Source organism: Muntiacus reevesi, chromosome 10 (assembly GCF_963930625.1).
Source record: "Muntiacus reevesi chromosome 10, mMunRee1.1, whole genome shotgun sequence".
Classification (NCBI taxonomy): domain Eukaryota; kingdom Metazoa; phylum Chordata; class Mammalia; order Artiodactyla; family Cervidae; genus Muntiacus; species Muntiacus reevesi.
The window spans coordinates 89,446-113,543 of NC_089258.1; the positions used below are offsets into that span (position 1 = coordinate 89,446).

Here is a 24,098-nt window from a genome sequence, read left to right on the forward strand (position 1 = left end):
TGTCCCATGGGCCTGACCCATGAGGGGACTCTAAGGGGTCCTGACCTGATGTCACTGCCCTTGCCCTGATGCCTGCAGAGCTGAGCCATGGACATGGGGCCACCCCGGGCGAGGCTGTCAGGGGACAGAGACCACGGGGCAGCCAGAGGGGCATGAGTGCCCCCAGGCGAGAGGACTAGGAGACCAGCGTCAAAAACGGAGCAGAACTGATGAAAGCCACCCAAAGAGACAGCACCTCACGCTGGACTAAACGTGCAACATTAAGTGCTCTGTGAGGGGAAGAAATGTGGCCAGATGATGCTTAGAGTCCAGCTCCATCTTCTGGACCCCTTCATCCAGTGTGACACAGCCAAGCCCCTCTTTCCCACAGGCTTTGACCTTGGATTTCTTTCTGATTCCTGGTGCCGGCAGAAGACAACTGGTAGACCCCGGTCTGTGGCTACCATCTCCTGTCGCGACCTCACCACCTTTCCACTCTTGTCTCCCCACTGAAGGCCCCTCGCACACCCTGTAAGGTGGCCTGCTCCCTCACTTGCCCAAGCCAGCCTGACACGTAACACATGAGTCTCACACTCAAGGGAATGGGATTCAACAAGGTGAAGCCCTCACTTCCCTTGGGTCCCTAGAGGATTCTGAACAGGGCTTCATTTTGAAGCCCAGGCATGTTCCCACTGTTTGACAATTATTTTAGAAAATGAACACACCAAAACTAATGTTTTGAGGCTTTTAATACCCAAGAAGTGTGTCCATTACTCTTTATAAATAATTTCTGACCTTCACATAAAAAAAAAAAAACCTTTGTTTATACTTTAATTCTATTTTCTTAACTTTTTATTTTGTATTGGAGTGTAGCTAATGGCAAATATTGTGATAGCTTCAGGTGGACGCAGCCTTACATGTGCATGAATCCATTCTCCCCCAAACTCCCCTTCCACCCAGGCTGCCACATAACACTGAGCAGAGTTCCCTGTGCCACACAGTAGGTCCCTGCTGGTTACCCATTTTAAATATTTCAGTGTGTGCCTGTCCATCTCAGACTCCCTAACTACCCCTTCCCCCATCCTTCCCCCAACAACCATAAGTTCCTGTTCTAAGTCTGTGAGTCTGTTTCTGTTTTGTAAATAAGTTCATTTGTATCATTTCTTTTTAGATTCCACACTAAGGGATGTCATATGATGTTTCTGCGTCTCCGTCTGACTTATCTCACTCAGGATGACATTCTCTATGACCCTCACATTTTTCATGAGCTCCTTTGTCCTTAGCATTGAATACCATTTCAAGTCTGATCAACAATGAATTAAATCTTTTAATGGAACACGAATGTGAAGCAATGCCATCAACTGTAAGACAACATCACATATCAGATTCACATGACATCACTGTGTTTCATAAACAAATCTACATTTTGTTGTTATTTTTGCTCAGTCACTGAGTCAGGTCCGATTCTGTGACCCCATGGGCTGCAGCACCCCAGGCTCCTCTGTTTTCCACTGTCTCCTGGAGATTGCTCAAACTCATGTCCGTTGAGTTAGTGATGCTGTCTAACCAGCTCATCCTCTGCCGCCCTCTTCTCCTTTTGCCTTCAGTCTTTTCCAGCATCAGGGTCTTTTCCAATGAGTCAGCTCTTTACATCAGGTGGCCAAAGTATCTACTTAACCAGCCATTTATTTGAACACAGATTTTTCTTCAATTTAGTCTTATGCCAAGGAAAGCTCTGCTGGTGACTGGCTTTCCTGGCCCTTTAGGAGAACTTTGTTTTCCATTTCTCTGTAGCCTTTTAGTGATCTAAATGTAGTGCTTCTATTGTTTCTGAAGAGCAAAGCTGATGCCAAAGCAAATGCAGAACTTTCATCTAAAGTGGTGAAACCTCCCAGGTTTCAACCAAACCTCCTTGTCCCCCTTTGACTCCTGAGAACTCACCTTATATTGATATGTGCCCCGCCCCTTCTTCTGCCACACCAACTTCCCCCACCAAGTAACTGCCTGATTTCAGCCACCCTGACATTTCTCTATGCAGACCCTAAAAAAGACTAGCATACACAGAATTCCAGAATAGCGGGATTGGTAAGGACCAACCTTTCTGTTTAACACATGAAGATACCGTTCCCACACTGGGGAAATTCGGGCTAGTAAGGGCTAGTGTCAGTGAAAGATTCATCCAGCAATCTAAGAAAAAAGTGGAACATTTTATTCAAGCCAAATTTGAAGATTATAACCCAGGAAGAGCATCTCAGAAAACTCTGAGAACTGTTTCAAGTCAAAACACAGTTTATGTTTATATAAGATTTTTTTTGAAGACAGAAGGCTGTTAAAGGTACATTAAACCATGTATTCAATATTATTGACAGTTTACATAATCCAGATCTAAGCACCATTGTGCTTCATCATGTGACTCTTACAAGATCTAGAAGGAATGTTATCTCTTAAGGAGTTGTGTTGGTGTGGGCAGAGTCACTGTTTATGGTTAAGCAGGATCCATTCCTGCCTGTGGGGGAGGTCTGGTGATACATAATGCAGATACGAAATGCACAGTGAGCAGAGAGGAAGCCAAAAGGCAGAGAAGATTTTCTGTTTCAATTTTGCTCATCTTGCCATAAAAATAGAGCTTTTATTTCACACGAGCAACAGGACTCTCACCCTAAGTTTCAATCAATCAAGACTTTCTAAACTAATGTACATGTAAAGTTACAAGGGGGTCAAAAATTCTGCAGCATGGAAGGATCCTTGAGGAGCCCATAACCTGGCTGAGGGAGGTGCCATTCATACTATCAGAACGTGTGCATACGTGCTAAGTCATTTCAGTCTGACTCTACGACCCTAAGGACTGTAGCCCGCCAGGCTCCTCTGTCCATAGGATTCTCCAGGCAAGAATACTGGGGTGGGTTGCCATGCCCTCCTCCAGGAGATTTTCCCAACCCAGGGATCGAACCAGTGTCTCTTGTATTGGCAGCGGGTCCTTTATCACTAGTGCCGTCTGGGAAGCCCACAGTCAGAATAATAAAGATGAACACAAGGCAATGTAGACAACAATCCAGGTAAGGGATACAGCCGTGAGGTCTACGGGACATCAAAGGTAGAAGGGGTCAATCAAGCTCGCTGAGGTTTGAGTAGTGGGGCAGAGGATTTTCTCCACTAACTGCAGATGAATGGCAAGTTTGGCACTAAAGTAAGCTCTTTGTTGTTGTTTAGTTGCTCAGCCATGTCAGACTCTGTGCGACCCCATAGACTATAGTCCACCAGGCTCCTCTGTCCATGGGATTCTCCAGGCAAGAATATTGGAGTCGACTGCATTTTCTTCTCCAGAAAGTGAACTCTTAAGTTACAGGAATTAGACTTTCAGTGGTCCTCCAAGGTAGGTCTCTAACTCCTGCAGTCTCTGCACCTTGAATCTGGACTCATCCACAGGTACACGGCTGCATAGGGGCCTTCAAAGACTTGTGTGGGCGCCTGGGCTTAAAAAGTGCCAGGCACTTAGTAAAGGCATGATAAGTGTCAGTTATTTTTATTTCTGGGCTTCCCTGATGACTCAGTGGTAAAGAATCACCCTGCCAGTGCAGAAGACTTGGGTTTGATTCCTGGGTCTGAAAGAGCCCCTGGAGAACGAAATGGCAAGCCACTCCAGTATTCTTGCCTGGAAAAATCCCAAGGACAGGAAGCCTGGCAGGCTATAGTCCATGGAGTCGCAAAAGAGTCAGCCACGACTTGGCAACTAAACAACAACAACAAAATTGTTACTTGTAGTTTCCAGGTTTTTTTAACTATCTTATAGATTTGGCCAATACTAACCAGATGTTCAGAGAAGGCAATGGCACCCCACTCCAGCACTCTTGCCTGGAAAATCCCATGGACGGAGGAGCCTGGTGGGCTGTGGTCCATGGGGTCACACAGAGTCGGACACGACTGAGTGACTTCACTTTCACTTTTCACTTTCATGCATTGGAGAAGGAAATGGCAACCCACTCCAGTGTTCTTGCCTGGAGAATCCCAGGGACGGGGGAGCCTGGTGGGCTGCCGTCTATGGGGTCACACAGAGTCGGACACGACTGAAGGGACTTAGCAGCAGCAGCAGCAGCAGCAACCAGATGTTAGGCTATGCTTGCTGCGCTGGAGTCAGCCATTAGCAGTCACTTTGAGGTAAGCCATAAACACAAACCACCAAACTTCTTTCTAGGACTGACTTTGGAAGAAAACAGAGCCCAAAGGAAGCAGAATCCTCTCTCACTCACTTTGCAGCTGGGAGGAGGTCAGGAGCAGGGAAAGTGAGAGGCTTCAGTAAGAAAAAAGAAAAGACGAATGTACAATCTGTTTGTAGGACATATACTAAGTTAACCTTAAAATGCGTTCTAATATACATTAGGTGCAAACAAATACTGTTTGATTCCACTTATGCAAGGTTACTCGCATGTATGCTAGGTCGATTCAGCCCTGTCTGACTCTGTGACTCCATGGACTGAAGCTTGCCCGCCAGGCTCCTCCGTCCATGGGATTCTCCAGGCAAGAATACTGGGGTGGGTTGCCATGCCCTTCTCCAGGCAAGGTGTCTAGAATAGTCAAATTCACAGAGTCAGAAAATACATTGGTAGCTGCCAGGGGCTGGAGCGGGATGGGGATGGAGGTGGGGGTACGGAGTGCAAGTTGATGTTCAATGGGGACAAAGTTTCAGTTTAGGAAGGTGAAAAACCCGAGAGGCGACTACGGCAGAGCTGCCGGCAGCGTGGGTGCACTCAGCGCCGCTGAGCCGCGCAGGGAACACGGTTACAGCAGCGCGCTTTGCAGGGTGGGACTGAGGCTTCCCAGGCGGTTCAGAGGGTAGAGAGTCTGTCTGTAAAGGAGACTTTAAAAGGAGACCTGGGTTCCATCCCTGGGTCAGGAAGATCCCCTCGAGGAAGAAATAGTAACTCAATCCAGTATTCTTGCATGGAGAACGGACAAAGAAGGCTGGCGGGGTCCTGTAGAGACAGACTGAGCAACAAACACTTTTACTTTTCACCGCAATTAAAAAATTTTAAAAAAAAGAGAGACGGTAAGGTTGTGGATAAGTTCTAACCAATTTAGTGTGGACGCTGCTGCCCTCTTCTGGAAAGAATGGAGAATTGACCATTACTCTTGATGGTATAAATCGATCAAAAAGACTAGAAGCCTGAAACCTGTTGTTGCACCGTGGAAATCGAGGCAGAATTTGGTAGGTGTTTCGAGAGGAAGGGCGGCTTCCCTTGTAGCTCAGACGGTAAAGCGTCTGCCTACAATGCGAGAGACCCGGGTTCGATCCCTGGGTCGGGAAGATCCACTGGAGAAGGAAATGGCAACCCGCTCCAGTACTCTTGGCTGGAAAATCCCATGGACCGAGGAGCCGGGTAGGCTACAGTTCATGGGGTCGCAAAGAGTCGGACACGACTGAGCGACTTCACTTCACTTCGAGAGGAAGGAGAAGCTGGGTGGGAGCAAAAATGGTAATGTAGCATGTTTCTCAAAATATACAGAAAATATTCTACAGTCCCTCCAAACTTTAGTAATAATTCACTGTTGTGAAAAAGGGCCCTGCACTAAATTTTGTTCATGAGTAGAAGGCATTTGTTGAGATGCTAGTTTGTAGAGGAAAGAGCTCAAACTTTGGAGGCAGGCCAACATGAATTTAAATCTGGACTCTACTGCTTGTTCTGTGAGAAGGTGAGCTCAAGCTGATTATTTAACCTCTCAACCTCAGTCTTTCCTCTGTAAAATGGGGACAGTAACACCTAACCCAGGAAGATGAAGTGAGATGCCATGTTTAAAAGGTCCAATACATCCATAGATTTTCCTTTAAGAAATTTAAGGGGCAAGATGGTGGTGTAAAGGATTAGAAGACACAAACTACTATTTATAAAATAGATAAGCAATAATGATATATTATACAGCACAGGCTTCTCTCATGGCTCAGATGTAAAGAATCTGCCTGTAATGCAGAAGATCAAGGTTCAATCCCTGGGTCAGGAAGATCCCCTGGAGAAGGGAATGGCTACCTACTCCAGTATTCTTGCCTGGAGTATCCTCCCATGAACAGAGGAGCCTGGTGGGCTACAGTCCATGGAGTCACAAAGAGTCAGACACGACTGAGCGAATACCACTTTCATGGGGAAATATAGTTATTATTTTGTAATAACCTTAAATGGAGTATAATCTATAAAAATATTGAATCATCATGTTGTATACCTAAAACTAATTTAATATTGTAAATCAATTATACATTCATCAAGAAAAGGAACAAAAGGAAATTTATTTGAAGAAAATTATAAAATCATCTTGAGAAAAATAAAGAGGAAGTGGAGAAATATATATGAAGTTCAAAAACAGACAAAAACAACTGAAGGGGATAAAAGTCAGAATAGTATTTATATTTGGGTGAAAGGATGGGTATTGCTTGAAGAAGGAGAGCCTTCTGGGGTGATGGAAGTGTTCTATATTTTTATCTGAGTGGTAGTTACACAGTCATACATACATTTATCCAGCATAGGAGAGGGTGTTGACAAAAGGGACCCCTCCTACACTGTTGGTAGGAAAGTAAATTGGTACAGCCACTACGGAGAATAGCTAAAGTTCCTAAAAAAACTGAAAACAGAGTAACAATACAATCCTGCAATCACAATCCTGGGCATATATCTGGATTATAATTCAAAAAGATACATGCACTCCAATGTTACTAGCAGCACTGTTTACAATAGCCAAGACACGGAAGCCACCTCAACAGATGAAAGGATAAAGAAGATGGATTACTTAGCTATAAGGAAAAAATGAAACAATGAAATCTGCAGCAACGTGGGTGAACCTAGAGATCATCATCCTCAGTCAGAGAAAGACAAATACTGTATGTTATCACTTACATGTGAAGTCTACAATATGACGCAAATGGGCTTACATACAAAACAGAAACAGATTCTATTCAGACACAGAGAAAAGATTTGTGGTTGCCAAGAGGGAGGAAGGGATGGGTTGTGAGTTTAGGGTTAGCAGATGCAAACGATTATGTATAGAATGAATTGGCAACAACGTAGTACTGCATAGCACAGGGAACTACACTCATTATCTTGTAATGAACCATGATAAAAAGAATGTGTGTATGTATAAGTGGATCATTTCTTTGTACACCAGAAACTAATACAACATTGTAAATCAACTATTATACTTCAAGAACAAATAAATTTAAAAAACAAAGGAAAGGAAAAGTTCTCAGGGCTTCCTCAGTCATCCAGTGGTTAAGAACTCACCTTGCAGTGCAGGGCACACCAGTTCCATCCCTGGTCTGGGAAGACCCCACATGCCATGGGGCAATGAAGCCCATGGACCATGACTGCCAAACGAAGCCTGCACCCCCTAGAGCCCGTGCTCCACAGCAAGAGAGGCCGCGGCGATGATAAGCCCATGCACTGCGACTAGAGAGTAGCCCCCTACTCGCCACAACTAGAGAAAGCCCATGTACAGCAACGAAGACCAGAGTGACCAAGAATAAATAAATACTTTTTTAAAAAATACATATTTCTTCCAGGGCTTCCCAGGTGGCTCAGTGGTAAAGAACCCGCATGCCATTGCAGGAGATGCAGTTTCAACCCTTGAGTTGGGAAGATATTCTGGAAAAAGAAATGGCACCCACCCCAGTATTCTTGCCTGGGAAATCCCATGGACAGAGGAGTCTGGAAGGCTACAGTCCATGGGGCTGCAAACGAGTCAGACATGACTTAACAACTAAACAACAATAACAAATATTTCTTTCAAGCCCCCAAATACTGATATAAGAAAAAGGGAAAGCTCTCAAAAATAAATACATGTATCCAATATACCTTTATTAGTACCTGTAGGGTCAGGCCACTCAAGACAGCTGTTCCCTTGCTCTCTGTGCATTTCCTTCTGGATCTGTGCCTGCCCCACCTATATCCAACTCCTATGACTGAACTTCTACATACTTATTCCAGACCCCAGCCCCTCTGCTGCGTTCCCTGGTGACAGTGAGCCAGCCCGACATCAGTTCCCCCTATAACTGATAGTCACCCTCTCCCCTGGTGACAAAGACTGACAACACGCCCTGCCCACTGCCCACTGCACGTGGTGGGCTGTCACTCCAGGATCTTGCCTCAGATGTGTAAGGTTCCACATCCATTAGACCCCTGACATCTCTGTCGCTGATTCAGGGCTCTTTCTTTGGTCTAAAAGCTGGGTGAGTGCAACCCAACAGTGCACTTTTCTGTATATATAGCATACATAATATTTTAAAAAGGAGAGAAGAGAAGGGGAGGAAAAGGAAGTGGGGGAGAAGAAAAGAGAAAAAGAATGGAAAGGAAATGGGAAAATGTTTAAGAAAACTGCAGTGGTAGTGGGGAAATCAGAACTGGAGTCAAGATAGTGGCCTAAGCGCTTTTAACTCTACCCCACCCCACCCCTCATCTGTGGCCCTCCGGACATGACTGGGCAACTGAAAAACAACAGCCCACTCTTCCTAAGGGCTCATTAAATGGCCTGTATCGGTCCTGGAACCAATGAGAAGAGACATCCTCTTGCTGAGACTATGAGGAATTTCTGCTGATAATGATGTAAGGAGATAGAGTAAAAGCAGACTGACCTATGAATCACCAAGGTGAAGGGAAAGCCTGTGCAGAGTGCATGAAAGCGATTTCTGTAAGAAACTCCTTGGCTCATAATGCCCAGGACTGGAGGCCAAGATAGACCAAGAGGCCAGAGTAGAGTTGGGTATGTAAAATTGGCTGCTATCACAAGTTCTGGGGGCTTCCCAGGCACTAGTGGTAAAGAACCCACCGGCCAATGCAAGAGACATGAGATGCAGGTTCTATCCTTGGGTCAGGAGAGTCCCCTGGAGAAGGGCATGGCAACCCACTCCAGTACTCTTGCCTGGAGAGAATCCCATGGACAGAGGAGCCTGGCGGGCTACAGTCCACGGGGTCACAAAGATTCAGACATGACTGAAGCGACTGAGCATGCATGCATAACTTCTGGAAAGTGCTCAGGATGCAGGGGTGAACAGTCATTCACCCACGGCCTTGTGTCAACTACAAATGGGCATTTTCCAAGAGCACTGCCAATGACTGAACAACAAAGGCATTTGCCATCTGCCTCCATGGAAACTGAACCCCATGCTGCTATAGCTGTTGACTTTTCAACAACCCTTGGGTAGAGTGAGGCACCCTGTGCTCCAGGGAATCTGGTGGGACAGGTCTTTAGATAGCTAGACATTTTTAGGAATGGATTTTATGATCTCCATCCTTGCATCTCCTCATATCTAGAGAAGCAATAAATCCCTTCATGGTGATATCAGATCCTCATGACTAACAACAAAAAAAAACCTTTTGTAAAATGAATACTCCATGGTATTGAACTCCCCCTTCACCAAAACCTTATATATTGGCCTTCCCCCACTGCCGCTTCGGAGCAGTCTCTCAGAGCTATCTGAGATACTGCCTCCAGGGCTGCAGTCCTCATTTTGCCCCAAATAAAACTTAACTCAAAACTCTCAAGTTGTACATCTTTTTGTCAACACTTGCATGCCAAAAACAAGTTCTACCGTGGTCCTGCCCCCAACTAATTGCTAACAAGAACAATCAGGCCAATTACCAAAATAAAGGACTTAACTTCAGACTATTCCAGCAAATGTGAAAAATAAATGCAGGCACAGGCCAAACTCTCTTCCAAACTTGTCTCAACTCTGGCTCTTTTCAATGTCTTTATAAGCAAACTGAAACTATGAGCAGTTTTCCCCTCCATCTTTCTTTAAATGAGCTAGAAAGATTTTAACTCACATAAGCTTCTATAGCTACCCTATGAAAGGATTCAGAAGAAAGATTTGGGAAAAGTAAATGAAACTACATGAAATAGTAAGAATTTTTTGGAAATCATTGGGATGAAAATGTTGGATAAATAAATACAGGTGGCAAACAGGCACATGGAAAGATGCTCAGCATCACTGATCATCACAGAAATGCAAATCACAATCATAATGAGATATCATCTTACACCTGTCATAATAGTTAACATTAAAAAGACCACAGTGTTGGCGAAGATGTGGAGAAAAGGGATTCCTTTTACATTGTTGGTGAGCATGGAAATTGATGCAGGCACCATGGAAAACAGTATAGAAGTTCCTCAAAAAAATAAAAATAAAACTACTATATTGATACAATAATTTCACTCCTAGTTATATATCTAAAGCAAATGAAAACCCTAATTGGAAAAGATAAATGCACCTCAATGTTCATAGCAGCATTATTTACCATAATGAAGATATGAAGTAACGTAAGTGTCCATCAACAGATGAATGGATAAAGAAGACATAGCATAAATACACGATGGAATACCACTCAGCGATAAAAAATGAAATTTTACCATTTGTAATGACATGGATAGACCTGGAGGGTATTACACTTAATGAAATAAGTTATATAGGATAGATAAATACTGTATGTTATCACTTATATGGGAAATCTAAAAAATAAAACAAAGTAGTGAATATAACAAAAAAGAGACAGACTTACAGATATAGAGAACAAACCAGTGGCAACCAGTGGGGAGGGGAGAGGAGGGAGGGGCAATATAGGGTCAGTGACTAAGCAGCAGAAACTACTATGTATAAAATAAACAAGAACCAGAGGGATCGGGTGGAGAGGGAGGTGGGAGGGGGGTCGGGATGGGGAGTACATGTGACTCCACGGCTGATTCATGTCAATGTATGACAAAACCCACCGCAATGTTGTGAAGTAATTAGCCAAAAAAAATAAACAAGCAACAAGAATATATCATATAACACAGGGATTTTAGCCAATATTTTATAACTGTAACTAGAGTATAATCTATAAAAAATATTGAATCAGTATGTTGTACATTTGAAACTAATGTAATATTGTATATCAACTATACCTCAGTTTTAAAATACTCAATTAATGTTGACAGATATCACCTTACCCAAGCGATCAAGGTTAAAATTGCCAATAATAAGATATATTATGTTTTCCTTGATGTGATGCATTGGGAAGAGTTGATCATCTCTGTAGTGCATGTCTCAAAAATGCAAAACGTCAATCTAATCATAAGAAGACATCAGGAAAACAAAGATTAAAGGATATGATACTAGTGATAAAGGACCCACCTGCCAACGCGGGAGACATCATAAGCGACATAGGTTCAATCTCTGGATTGGGAAGGTCCCCCAGTGGAGGGCATGGTAACCCACTCCAGTATTCCCGCCTGGAGAATCCCATGGACAGAGGAGCCTGGCAAGCTACAGTTCAAGGACTTCATGATTGATAAAGTGCATTCTTATTTCATATATTATTATCTCATTTAATCTTCAACACACACAATAATAGCATTGCTATTATTTTCACTTTACCAATAAGGACATTTTCATCGTCACGCTGCTTCTATGCAGTGGAGTTCTGCCACCAGCTCTGCTGCCCTGTCCCCGGATCCCCGACACTCCACTCTTCAGGGCTGATCTCGGGTGAGCGCCAGGCCACCTGCTCACTGTCACGTCACTCTATTGCACTGCACCTGTCTACACAGAGCTGCTTGCTTTCCTGTAGGATTTGCTCAGCAATCAGTTGTGACATCCACCTTGTCTGGCTGGCCCTTCAATACCCAGGACCATGCAGTTCTCCCTTTAAGAATAGTTGTCAGGGGACTTCCTGGAGGTCTGGTGGTTAAGACTCCACTTCCAGGGCAAGGGGCACAGATTCAGTCCCTGGTTGAGGAGCTAAAGATGCAGTATGCCACTTGGCACAGCCCAAAATAAATAAAATAAAATAAAACTTTAAAAAAAAAAAGAATAGTTGTCTGTTACTGACCTGGACCAAGAGTCTGAGTAGCCAAAACAAGCAAGATTTGACCAAACAACCTCAATCTTGTGACAACCTTATGACTTTGGGAGACTGTATATTGACTCAGTTTGGAGGATGAATGAAAACAGACCTTGATCAGGCCTCTGCTTACCCTATGCTCTTCACTTTTCAGAAGAAGAGCAAAGAAGAAAGGGGGGAAAGGGGAAGAACAGGTGGACGAGGAGGATGGGGAGGAAGAAAGAGAGGGGGAGGAGGAGGAAGGAACATATTCTAGTTCCAATAAACTCCTGAATACAGGAACTCAAGCCTCAAGTCACATTTGTATTTCTGAGGTGCTGCCGGAGCACTGGATGGACTTCTCGTCTCTGACTCGGGCCTTTCACACGGGCCCACTCCTGGTACTCACTGAAGATGGCCTCCAAAATAAGCAAGTACCGAGATGGAACCACAGAAAGCCAGATTTGCAGGGTGAGGGCATGCTGGAGCCCAGAGGTGTGAAATGACCCGTCCCAGGACACACAGCTGGTAAACAGGTCTGTTTACTCTTGATCTGGTCTTCCTTCTATCACCTTATGACCTCAGCATTCCTCTCTCAAGACCCTCACAGCAAGGGAGGAGGCTGCTGGGTGCCAAAGCCACTTGTTTCGATCCTCCCTTGTTCCAGAGAAAGTTGTGTTCCTCTCAACAGCATCGTACAAGTGAACTCAGCATGACTAGTTGGTGTGACTCAGTGACCCTGGTGCATCACCCACAAAGCTCAGTCTACAGGTGGAGGACAAACAGGCATTGGAGATGACAGAGACAGATTCAGGCCACCCAGGAATGCTGTATGGAAGGACTATGCTGCCTTTTCTTCAGGTCAGCCTCAGAGAACTGACTTACATGAGCATTACAGGGTTGCCTCCAGAAACACTTAAATTTTCCTAGAAAATTTATTTTTTTCAGTTTGGGTTATATCTTGGAGTTATGATACTCCATAAAGTAAAACAAACCAGTGGGGGATAATATTCCCCAATATTAACTCTTGCCTTAGCTATGTAGTGCTTTTTTTTTTTTAATAATTTTTATTTATTTTGCTTAGTTATTTTTGGCTGCTCTGGGTCTTTGTTGCTGTCCTCTGCATTGCAAGCCGAACTCTTAACCACTGGACCACTAGAGAAGCCCTCTAGAGTGTATTTGAAATAGCCCCTTGTAGAAGTGTTCTGAGACTCAATGGCCACCCAGACGGAGTCTTTCTTAAAAGTTTTAGCTATTTTACTGACTGCCCTTTGGGTTTGGTCTCTCTTAGAAAAATCTTCCTGTCTCTCTTCACACCACTCTCCCTGCCACTCATTTATCCTCTCATGTGCCTCTTCTGTATTTTCTCCCACTTCATAGTTACTGCCTTAATTTGTGGAGCTCTGGCTTCCACCCAGTTTTTGTACTTTGGAAATAAAATATCTCCTGATTTGTTGCCAACACTCTGAGAAACCCAGTATTTTCTGGCCTGTTGGTGACTGGACAGCATCATTGATTCAATGGACATGAACTTAAGCAAACTCTGGGAAATAGTGAAGGACAGGGAATCCTGGCTTGCTACAGTCCATGGATCACAAAGAGTCAGACCTGACTTAGTGACTAAACAACACAAATTGAGTACAATAGTTTGAGTTCCACTGTCTTATTTGTTGCATCTAATTGGTAGTTTGAGCTTCTCACCCTATAAATACATTTATAGTCTCTGCCTCTGCAGCTCCTCCCTTTCATAAGACTCTTCAACCTTTCTATGGTAGACGCCATCTAACACTTTATGCTACTTACACACAGACAGACACACAAAACCACCACCCCAAACTAAAAACCAAACAAAAAGAAACTTCTTATTGCTCACTTTTGCTGGGTTGGTGTTTTCATTTTTAGAAGAATTTAGTGTCACCTGTGAATGTGAACGTTTACCATGAATTCTTTTCCTAATATCATTTGTAAAAGCACTAATAAAGACTATTTCTCTATTTTTATGGGATTCTCTTTCTTCTAATAATCTTCCATATATAGGCTATATTTTTTCCTATTTCTGACCTATAATTTAAAAAATAATGTGGACAGTCTTCGCGGAGAGTCGCCGCGGTTTCCTGCATCAACAGTGCATGAAGGGAACCCGGCTGCTCGTCCCCCCCAGCCCCGGCAGGCTACACAGAGCCAGCCCTGTCACCACTTGCCAACACCCTCCGACCGGCCCGGGGTCCCGGCCGCCGCTCCAGCGCAGCGCAGCCGTCGCCCCTTCTCATCCGCCCGCCTTGCCGGCCGCATCCCCCTCGCAGCTGCGCCAGAACTGCCAACAGACCTCGGAGGCCGCCATCAACTGCCGGATCCACCTGGAGCTCTACGCCTCCCATGTGTCCGTCCATGTCCTACTATTTTGACGGCAATAATGTGGCTTAGAAGAACTTTGCCAAGTACTTTCTTCACCCATCTCATGAGAGAGGGAACATGCTGAGAGACCAATGAAGCTGCAGAACCAGCGAGGCGGCCGAATCTTCCTTCAGGGTATCAAGAAACCAGACCGTGATGACTGGGAGAATGGGCTGAATGCAATGGAATGTGCGCTGTGCTTGGAAAGAAGTGTGAATCAATCACTACTGGAACTGCACAAACTGGCCGCTGAAAAAAATGATCCCCAACTGTGTGATTCCATGGAGACTCATTACCTGAATGAGCAGGTGGAAGCCATCAAAGAATTGGGTGGCCACGTAACCAACCTGCGCACGATGGGGCCCCTGCATCTGGCAGGGCAGAGTACCCCTTTGACAAGCACACGGTGGGACACAGTGAGAGCTGAGCCTCGGGCTGGCTTCCCACAGCCACGGGGTGACTCCTCTGGTCACCAAGGCAGTGCATGCATATTTGGGTTACCTTCGCCTTTTCCATAAGTTGTAACAAAACATCTACTTAAGTTCTTTCTTTAGTACCATTCCTTCAAATAAAGTAATTTGGTACCCCAAAAAAATAAAAATTAAAAAAAATGTTTAAAAATGTGTCTGGACTCACTTTGTAGTATTTGGTGTTGACCCTTATCAACATTATTTTGAAAGCCTGACTATATTACATCCATTGTTTTTTCTTAAATATGTTTTAAACTGCTAAATGTTAACTGGCAAGTTAAAGATGGATTACTCCCTTAAAAACTCTTCCTATTTCTTTTTTTTCTTCCTATTACTTTAATGTGTGAACAATTTCTGTAACAAGCCTGTCCTTTATTATAAATTTTCCTCCTAGTGGATATGAGAATCAGCAGTGCATTGTTGTCATGCTTCCCTGGTGGCTCAGATGATAAAGAATCTGCTTGCCATGCAGGAGACCTGGGTTTGACCCCTGGGTCCAGAAGAGCCCCTGGAGGAGGGCATGGCAACCCACTTCTGTACTCTTGCCTGGAGAATCCCATGGACAGAGGAGCCTGGTGGGCTACAGTCCATGAGGTCACAGAGTCGGACACGACTGAGCGACTTAGCATACATGCACGCGCACGCCATTGTCAGTGCCCCTGATGCCTCCACACCTACCCTATTCCACTCCCACCTTGTGTAAGAGTCACAGTGGCCACACACTCAGTCTAAATTTGCAGTCTCAGTTTCCATATTTTGACAAATTATTTCCTGATCTTATCTTTGAGCGCCTTCAAAATCTGAGATAATGTCATCCTGACTAAATGGTGATACAAGTAGGATGACGTAAGTCGAGTTTTGCAAATCAGGTAAGTCTAGTTAATGCCAATCCCCTAAAAACACATCCATAAATCACACAGCCATTGTCCAAGTGGTACGAATTCATTGGTTGGAATTCATTTGATACAAATTCATTTGGCTGGAATGTGTTCTGATGATTCAGGGCTTGCAATAAACCCACCAAACTCTTGCAGAGGAGTTCCATCATCAGAGCCAGGCACCATTCCAGAGTAAAGTCTGATCACCCCCAATCTAACATCCAGGAACCCCAAGTCTGTGCCTGTGGGTCTTTCCATTCCTGCCTCTGCCACTATCTCCACCTTTATTTCCCACCCAGACCATGAGCATGCCTGGATGTATATTCTGGAATATAGGGTATATACAAACTTGCAGCACTGATCATTTTTATTTGGTGTATATCCACTTTGGAGCTTCCCAAGTGGCACTAGTGGCCAAGAATCTGCCTGCCAATGCAGGAGACAGACACAAGAGATGTGGGTTTGATCCCTGGGTCAGGAGGGTCCTGTGGTGGAGAAAAGGCAACCTGCTCCAGTATTCTTGCTTAGGAAATCCCAAGGACCGTGGAGCCCAATGGTCTTCATTCCATGGGGTCGCAAAGAGTTGAGCACAACTGAGCCACTGACCATGCACACACATCCAGTTTGCCTAAAGGGATGGAAAGCCACTTGAAGGTAACTGCTGTGTCTCCCATCTCTGAAATCTTATGTCTTAGCAACTATTTCAAAAAAAATTTTGCCAAATGTCAAAATATTTATAGGACCTACTATATTTCCCCCCACACTCTCCTATGCTATAAAAGTTTTCCCTGTCTGCATTAGGGAATAATTTAGTCATTAGCAAATGTGAACAATGCCTCATTATAATCCTTGTGTTAGGAAACCCACAGCTGGAAGGCATTTCAGCACAGCTGCTTTACTTCTTCCCATGAAATCACATTTTCTCTCCTCTTATATTTATTTCTCAGAATCAAGGAAATTTAAGGTAAGGCAGACAAAGCCCACAGAGGACGTCATGAGAATATCAGTAACTCAAGCACAAGAGAAGCAGACTTTTTCCCGTTTCCCCTTGGTAATGAGGACTATAGGAGCCCTCCTGTCACTGAAGACAGACTCATTTCAGCAGCTGTAAGTCTGGCCACAGAAAAAACACTTAGCTTAGAAAAAAACAGCCAAAGGATGTCCCAAGTTGGCCACGTAGCAGCAGTACAAGGTTGAGGACGCTCTAACTCATCTAGGGAAACTCAGGGAAGACCACGCTGAGGAACAGAGAACAAAACTCTTATAGATTGCTGGGAAGTTGCCAGAGAAAATCAGATAACAGATGAAATGAGGTTTGTCAGCCAGCCCGCTGGTTTCAGGGAACACAGTTCTCACTGCCGCCTCCATGAAATGAGTCACTCCTTGCAGAACCCATCACAGCCTTACAGATGCCGAGGAAGAAACAGCACTCCATCCTCCCACCAAAGGTAGGCCAGCTGAGGCATCATCAAAACTGAGAGGGAGAGGTGTGAGTGACAGGTGAGGAGAGAACCTGAGGACAGCACCCATGGGAAGGGAGGAAAGGAGACAGCAGGGGAGACAGAGTGAAGCTCTGAACAGTCCGTGGTGATCTAGGTCCAGGAACAAAGCGGTCACTGAAGTCTGAGCCTCATGTGACAAGGTCCAGGGGCCAGTTTCTGCAACTACTCCTCACAGCCAGGCTCCCCATCGCTGTCTGCCTGAGGAAACGGCCTTGTGTGTTTCTTGGCTGCATATATCCCTGTCTCCATGGGGCAGTCCTGGCTCAGAACCGCCTGCAGCAAGAAGCAGGAAGAGAAATCATTGCCCATCTCTTACCAGCTTCCCCTTCCCCCTCCCAAACTAGCTCATCCAAGTCTAGGGTTGCTCAGAAAAGACTCAAGGAACCAGCAAAGGACCCTTGTTCTGCTTCATATATGTGCACAGTCCACCCAAAGCACCAAGGTGGAGCCATGCTGGTCAAGACAACCATCTGATATGCTTTTCATTGAGTCCTAATAGCAGTAGCACAGGCTATAGCCGGGAGCCGGCTGAAATGGGCATCACCCCTCATCGGACTTTCCTGTCTTTCTGTTCCTTTAAGCAGCCTCCACATCTACACCCTTGGGCTTTCCAGGTGGCACTAGTAATAAAGAACCCGCCTGCCAATGCAGGAGATGTAAGTAAGAGACACGGGTTCAATCCCTGGGTCAGGAAGATCCCCTGGAGGACAAGATGGCAACACACTCCAGTATTCTTGCCTGGAAAATCCCATGGATAGAGGAGCCTGGCAGGCTAAAGTCCATGGGTTGCAGAGTCGGACATGACTGAGCATGTCCGTGACTTAGCATGCAGCACACACATCTGCCCCCAACCCGCCCAGACCCTCAAGGTACTCCTGCTACAGTAAGAAGAAAGTATCTATTAACTAAAATAACCTGTTGTGGTTCTCTCCCCTGGGCTGTTGGTACTTTAGGAAAAGACCTGATAAGGATAATGACAGATGTGAGTGAATGAATGAATGCATGAATATGCCCAGTGGAATTCTGTCCATGTTGTGGGCATGATTTGGTAATTCACACTTTGCTAGTAAGTACTGCAAGTACAGGATGCCTTTGATGGTCCTTGACCCCAGCGCATTACAAGCCTCCCATTTTCGTTCTGTACTTAGGACCCTTCCTAACTGACCAGCATAAGAGAGAAAGTGGTTGTGTAGAGAAGGAAAAAGTAAGGAGGGGGACAAAGGAAAGATAGAGATGAAAGGGGAATCAGAAAACATGGCAGAGCAGAGAGCCTATCAAAGAGGGAGGAAATAGGAGCACAAGATAGGTATTTCCCAGGTGGTCCAGTGGTTAAGACTCGGCGCTCCCAAAGCAGGGGGCCTGGGTTTGATCCCTGGTCAGGGAACTAGATTCCATATGCCCCAACTAAGGTCCCACATGCCACAACTAAGACCTAGCACAGCCAAATAAATAAATAAAAACAAATATATAAAAAAAGAAGCACAGGATGAAAAGGAACGAGAGAGACATGAAAGAAACAAATTATTTTTTCAGCAGTAGTTAGAGTCCCTTACGAGCTTTTCCTCCTTGGCAGGGGGGCTCCTTAAGTAGTAGCAGAGAGGAGCGTAGATGATGTCAGTGACCCCAGTGATGACCATGAGCCAGGGGAAGCCAATGGGCCTCACAATGGCACCCCCGGTGGACAGACCTGTGAGGAATAAAGCAAATCTGCAAGCATCTACTGATTCTTGATCGCTTGGAGGACACCATGCTAGGGGCCAAAGGTGACCCAGAGGATGCCCCAGGGCCAAATATCTCAGAACCCTAGGAGGATCAGCCTCTTGGCTCCACTTCCGGCAGGTAAACCGTCCATAAAGGGAGATTTGAGTTACCAGGTCCTGGTGCTCTCCTGTCTCTCTGCCAACATACCTACTGCAAAGCCCATGCAAAAAGCCACATCAGCAATGGCATAGACACTGCAATAGACCGGGGCATGGCGCAGGTTCACCAAGGGTCCCCTGACGGGCGTCATAGAGGAATCCACCATGCCTGTGGTCAGAGCAGGTAGGACACCGCCGTCAGTCCTGCCCACAGCCCCCTCCCTGTCTGTAACATGCCCCTCCTCCCCTCCCCACTTTACCCCACTGTCTCTGCCGGCTGTCCGTCCTCCCTCATCACCGACACCCATTCCCACCAGGAGTCATGAGCCTGTCTCAACACCCCTGCCGGCTGCTCTCCTATCCCCCCTGCCTTTCCATATACTCCCTCTGATCTGACCCTGAGCCAGCATTTAGGGGCTTCCAGTCTCCATTAAGGGTTCTTCTTACCTATGGAAATGCCAAGCCCTGCATTAGGGCCAATGAGACCAAACATATCATGAGCCAGAGGAACCTGCAAGAGGAAAGGAGGAGGAATTATCAGGAATCCGGGGGAGGGGGGTGGTGTGGGTAGGATCAGGTTGGACAGCACATAAACAAAGCGTTTTCCTATGAAACGCATTTATCAACCAGGTACTATGTGCCACATGTGTTATCTCCTTGGATTCTTATACCTCTGATGAAAAAGAATCTTTACCTCCATTTACAGAGATGAAATCTAAACTGGTGCCATTTGGGTTCAATGTCCCATCAAGAGTTTCAGAACATAAGCAGTGAGATCAAGTGTGAACCTCAGATTTGACTCTGGAGCCACAGCAATGAATGGCCCATGGACTCTCCCTCCCCTTCCTCTGCCCCCTCCACCCAGACACACACTTCTGTCCTCATTCTGCCTAGAGTGGAGTTTCCTCTCTTTTCTATCTGCTATCATCCACAGGTGCTGTTGTTGTTATTTTTTATTTATCTTTTTTGTAATTGGTGTATAGTTGCTTTACAATGCTGTGTTAGTTTCTTCTGCACAATGAACTGAATCAGCCGTGTGCACACATACATCCTCTCTCTCTTGCTCCTCCCTCCTTCCTCCTCCCCATCCCACACCTCTAGATCATCATAGAGCACCAGGCTGAGCTCCCTGTGCTATACAGGAGCTTCTCACTAGCTAGCTATTTTATACACAGTAGAGTATATATGTCAGTTCCAATCTCCTAATTCATCGCATCTTCCCTTCCCCCCATCCCCATCCTTGTCTGTGTCTGCGTCTCTGGACCTAGAGTCTGTCATACAGAGTGAAGTAAGTCAGAAAGAGAAAAACAAATACTGTCTATTAACTCATATATGTGGAATCTAGAAAAATGGTACAGATGAATCTATTTGCGAGGCAGAAGTTGAGACACATGCAGAGGTTTTAGTAAAACCCTGACTTGAAGCCAGTGGAGCAAGAAGACAAAGAGTCGCCAACAACCAATTACCCACAAGCTAGAGGGGCAGGTGGCGTGGTTTGTGTGGCTGCTTCAGCGGCTTGTGACATTCACTCTCTTACCCTCCTGATCCCCAAGAGAAGCCTTGTTTTCCTCTTTTGCTGGGTCCTTACCTCCCTCCCTGGGCATTTGTCTCCCATGTGTATTTCCTACACTAGCATACTCACCCCTGAGAGGTTTTACATACCATTTAGATGTCACTAGCTAAAAACAGGGCCTTATGAATGAATTTTTTAATTTTTTAATTGTTTCATTTTAAATTTTACTTATTTATTGATGTGCTAGGTCTTTGTTGCCATGTGGGCTTTTTTTTTCTGTAGTTAACTGAGCAGTGGCTATTCTTCATTGCCGTGTGTGGGCTGCTCACTGCAGTGGCTTCTCTTGTTGTGGAGCACAGGCTCTAAGCACACAGGCTTCCATAGTTGAGGCACACGGGCTTAGCTGCTCCACAGCATATGGGCTCTTCTCAGACCAGAGATCGAACCCACGTCTCCTGCATTGGCAGGAGGATTCTTTATCATTGAGCCACCAGGGAAGCCCATGGGGGATGTTTCTATTTTATTACCAGTACAGGTTAAGATTCACAGTGGGATCCCTATGAGCCAGACGCCACTGCAATTTGGTCTGGATAATCCTTTGAGATGGCATCAGAATCCTCTCTACACAGATGTGGATGCTGAGCCAAGGGAGGTGATGTGATGAACTCAGAGTCACACGAGCAGCAAATGGCCAAACTGGGATTGGACCCAGCCCCCGATCAGGATTTCCTGCCTTTCTTGAGCACTGTATTCAGGGCTTTGCTGCCATCTCATTTCCCCTCAAGCTTAGGAGGCAAGGGTGCTTCTGATCTCCATGCTGGACAGGAGAAAATGTAGGTTTAGAGAACTTGGAGGGGACTCCTGAAAAAGGAAAAGCCCTTCTTTCTTTCTTCCTCTACCAAACACTATGGTGCTAGAGATGGAAGCACAGATAATGGTTCCTCTGGTGGCTTCTGGGATCCTGTCACTGTGACGTATGTCAGTGAAGGCATAAAGTGCACCATTCTACAGACCCCCAAAATAGATGCCAACATGTATTGCTTCATGTGCGTGCACGCTAAGTCCCTTGGGTCGTATCTGACTCTGTGAGACTCTGTGGACTGTAGCCCACCAGGCTCCTCCATCCATGAGATTCTACAGGCAAGAATACTGGAATGGGTTGCCACTTCCTCCTCCAGGAGATCTTCCTGACCCAGGGATTGAATGCCCATCTCTCTCATCTCCTGCATTGGCAGGCAGGTTCTTCACCACTTGCACCACCTGAGAAGCTCACTGCTTCACGTGGCCATCCATAAAGCCTCAGATTTCCATCTTCAGCTGCCCCCACTGCCCTCTCCCTCTCCTTCCCCACCTCCTTCAGTGGGATGGCGTAGCATCTCCCCCAGGGGTAAATTCCTACCTACACAGAAACAGTTTTTCTGACAGTCCTTGCCAAGTCAATCCTCTGCTCATTTCAAAGGGAAGTTGTCTTTAAGTGTCTGACACTCTCCCCACACTTTGACCCTCCCCAAAAAACCTTATTGTACTCACACAAAGCAAGCTGGTACCTACTACCAACATCCCAAGGAGGGCACACAGCCACCTAAAAAAGGGAAAACAAACAGCAGTTTTCAAACAGCGCTAAGGGTGGAGATTCCTTCCACTTGCTACCGCATCACCAGCTCACCGGCCAGTCCTGCTACCCCTAATTTCAGGAACCCGTTGGGATGTGAGAAGTTAAACACATCTCTACAGGACCAGTGTATACTCAGGTGAGCCTTTCCCCAGTCCCTTATTCACCCCTCATCTCTTCCCTGGCTCCACACCTCTTCCCATAGTAGAAGCAGATGAGGAGCAATGGGACACAGTCTTCCTTCCCTTAGAAGAGGAATCAGTTGACTCAGAAGGTCCTTTCCCCTTGGGAATAATGTTCTGACTTAATGTTGCTGTTGCTCAACTCAGCCTATACCTCTTATCAATACATATTCTATCTGGTCTTCAGGGCCCATCTCAAAAACCACAAAACATACCAAACTTCCTTTCTTCTCTGATTTCCTATGGAGATGGTTTTTAAAATTACTTTTCAAATCTTTATAACACACTCCAAAGGTAAAACTAAAGCTGCTCTCACTGTAGTTGGAGGAATGAAATTCAGACTTATACCTCTTGGTCCCCAACCCTTTTCCACTTGATGGCCTCTGTAGAGCTCCCTGAGGTTCCAATGAAAACAGTTTGACAACCAACTGCCTCTGGGTACTGTTTTCTCCATACCTGTTCTCTGTGGAGTTATTTTATCTCTTCAACTGGACAACAAACATCTGGAAAGTAAAGGTTGCCCCTCATATATTCACTGTGTCTTCCATAGCAACAAGCTCAGAACCAATCCTTTCTCTCATTCCCACCCTTAGAACAAGCATTTGTGGGTACTTGTTCTAAATTTTCAACCTCAAGCTATCCCCCATCATCCCAGCTGCAGGCAACACCTCAGAAGACTCTCCCATCTGACTTTTCCCAGATCCCCAGGCTACATACCGACCCATCTTGTTGGCCAGCACGCCAAAGAGGCTGGTACCAATGAGGTAGGACACACTGGCGGGCAAGAAGGCTAGACCTGCAGAAAGACACAGGTCCTCACTTAGGCTACTCTGAAACACCTTGTGTCTTACAGGACAGTGATGTCTCCCCATTACCTTCAAGGATCCCAAACCATGGTTTTGTGGGTTAGACATCCCTGTGCAAACCCAGAGCAAATGACATAGGGCTCCCACGCCTCTGCTGTCCTCTAGAGCAGGGCTTTGTTTAGATTTTCTTGGGCTCCAAAATCACTGCAGACAGTGACTTCAGTCAGGAAATTAAAAGACACTTGCTCCTTGGAAGAAAAGCTATGACAAACCTAGACAGCGGATTAAAAAGCAGAGACATCACTTTGCTGACTAAGGTCCATATAGTCAAAGCTATGGTTTTTTCAGTAGTCATGGACAGATGTGAGACCTGGACCATAAAGAAGGCTGAGCACTGAAGAACTGATGCTACCAAACTGTGGTACTGGAGAAGACTCTTGAGAGTTCCTTGGACTGTAGGGAGATCAAACCAATCAATACTAAAGGAAATCAACCCCCTGAATATTCATTGGAAGGACTGATGGTGAAGTTTCAGTACTTTGGCCACCTGATGTGAAGAACTGACTCATTGGAAAAAACCCCGATGCTGGGAAAGAATGAGGGCAGGAGGAGAAGGGAATGACAGAGGATGAGATGGTTGGATGGCACCACCAACTCAATGGACGTGAGTTTGAGCAAACTCTGGGAAATAGTGAAGCCTGGCATGCTGCAGTCCATGGGGTTGCAAAGAGTCAAACCAACTTAGCAAGTGAACAAACACATTTAATGTCACGTCCCCCTCCAGCTCCCCTCTTAGACTTCCTGATGAATGACTGCTGAGCCATTCTCATGTGTAAAATACCAGTGATTATCAGCATAAGAGCATGAGCTTTAGAGAAAGACACACTTCCTGGGAAGTAAAATTTCTACCTGCTCTTCTATTGCTCTGACAGTGCCTTTTACTTTTGGCCACACCACACAGCTTGTGGAAATTTAGTTACCCAACCAGGGATTGAACCCATGCCCTCTGCAGGGAAAGCATGGAGCCCTGGTCCACCACTGGACTGCCAGGGAATTCCCTCTGATGGTGACT

General features: G+C 45.5%; 1 protein-coding gene and 1 pseudogene across 1 annotated transcript in view; one reads left to right on the plus strand and one right to left on the minus strand.

Annotated features, from left to right (window-relative positions):
- Positions 1-13,888: 13,888 nt before the first annotated feature.
- LOC136176865 (ferritin heavy chain pseudogene) lies at positions 13,889-14,631 on the plus strand (annotated as a pseudogene).
- A 2,585-nt stretch (positions 14,632-17,216) lies between these two features.
- The window catches only part of SLC18A1 (solute carrier family 18 member A1), a 40,324-nt gene continuing 33,442 nt past the window's right edge, over positions 17,217-24,098 (minus strand). The window contains 6 exon segments of the mRNA XM_065947371.1: positions 17,217-17,327; positions 18,608-18,741; positions 18,963-19,082; positions 19,361-19,424; positions 21,957-22,008; positions 22,938-23,016. Coding sequence (XP_065803443.1) covers positions 17,217-17,327; positions 18,608-18,741; positions 18,963-19,082; positions 19,361-19,424; positions 21,957-22,008; positions 22,938-23,016 — 560 coding nt within the window.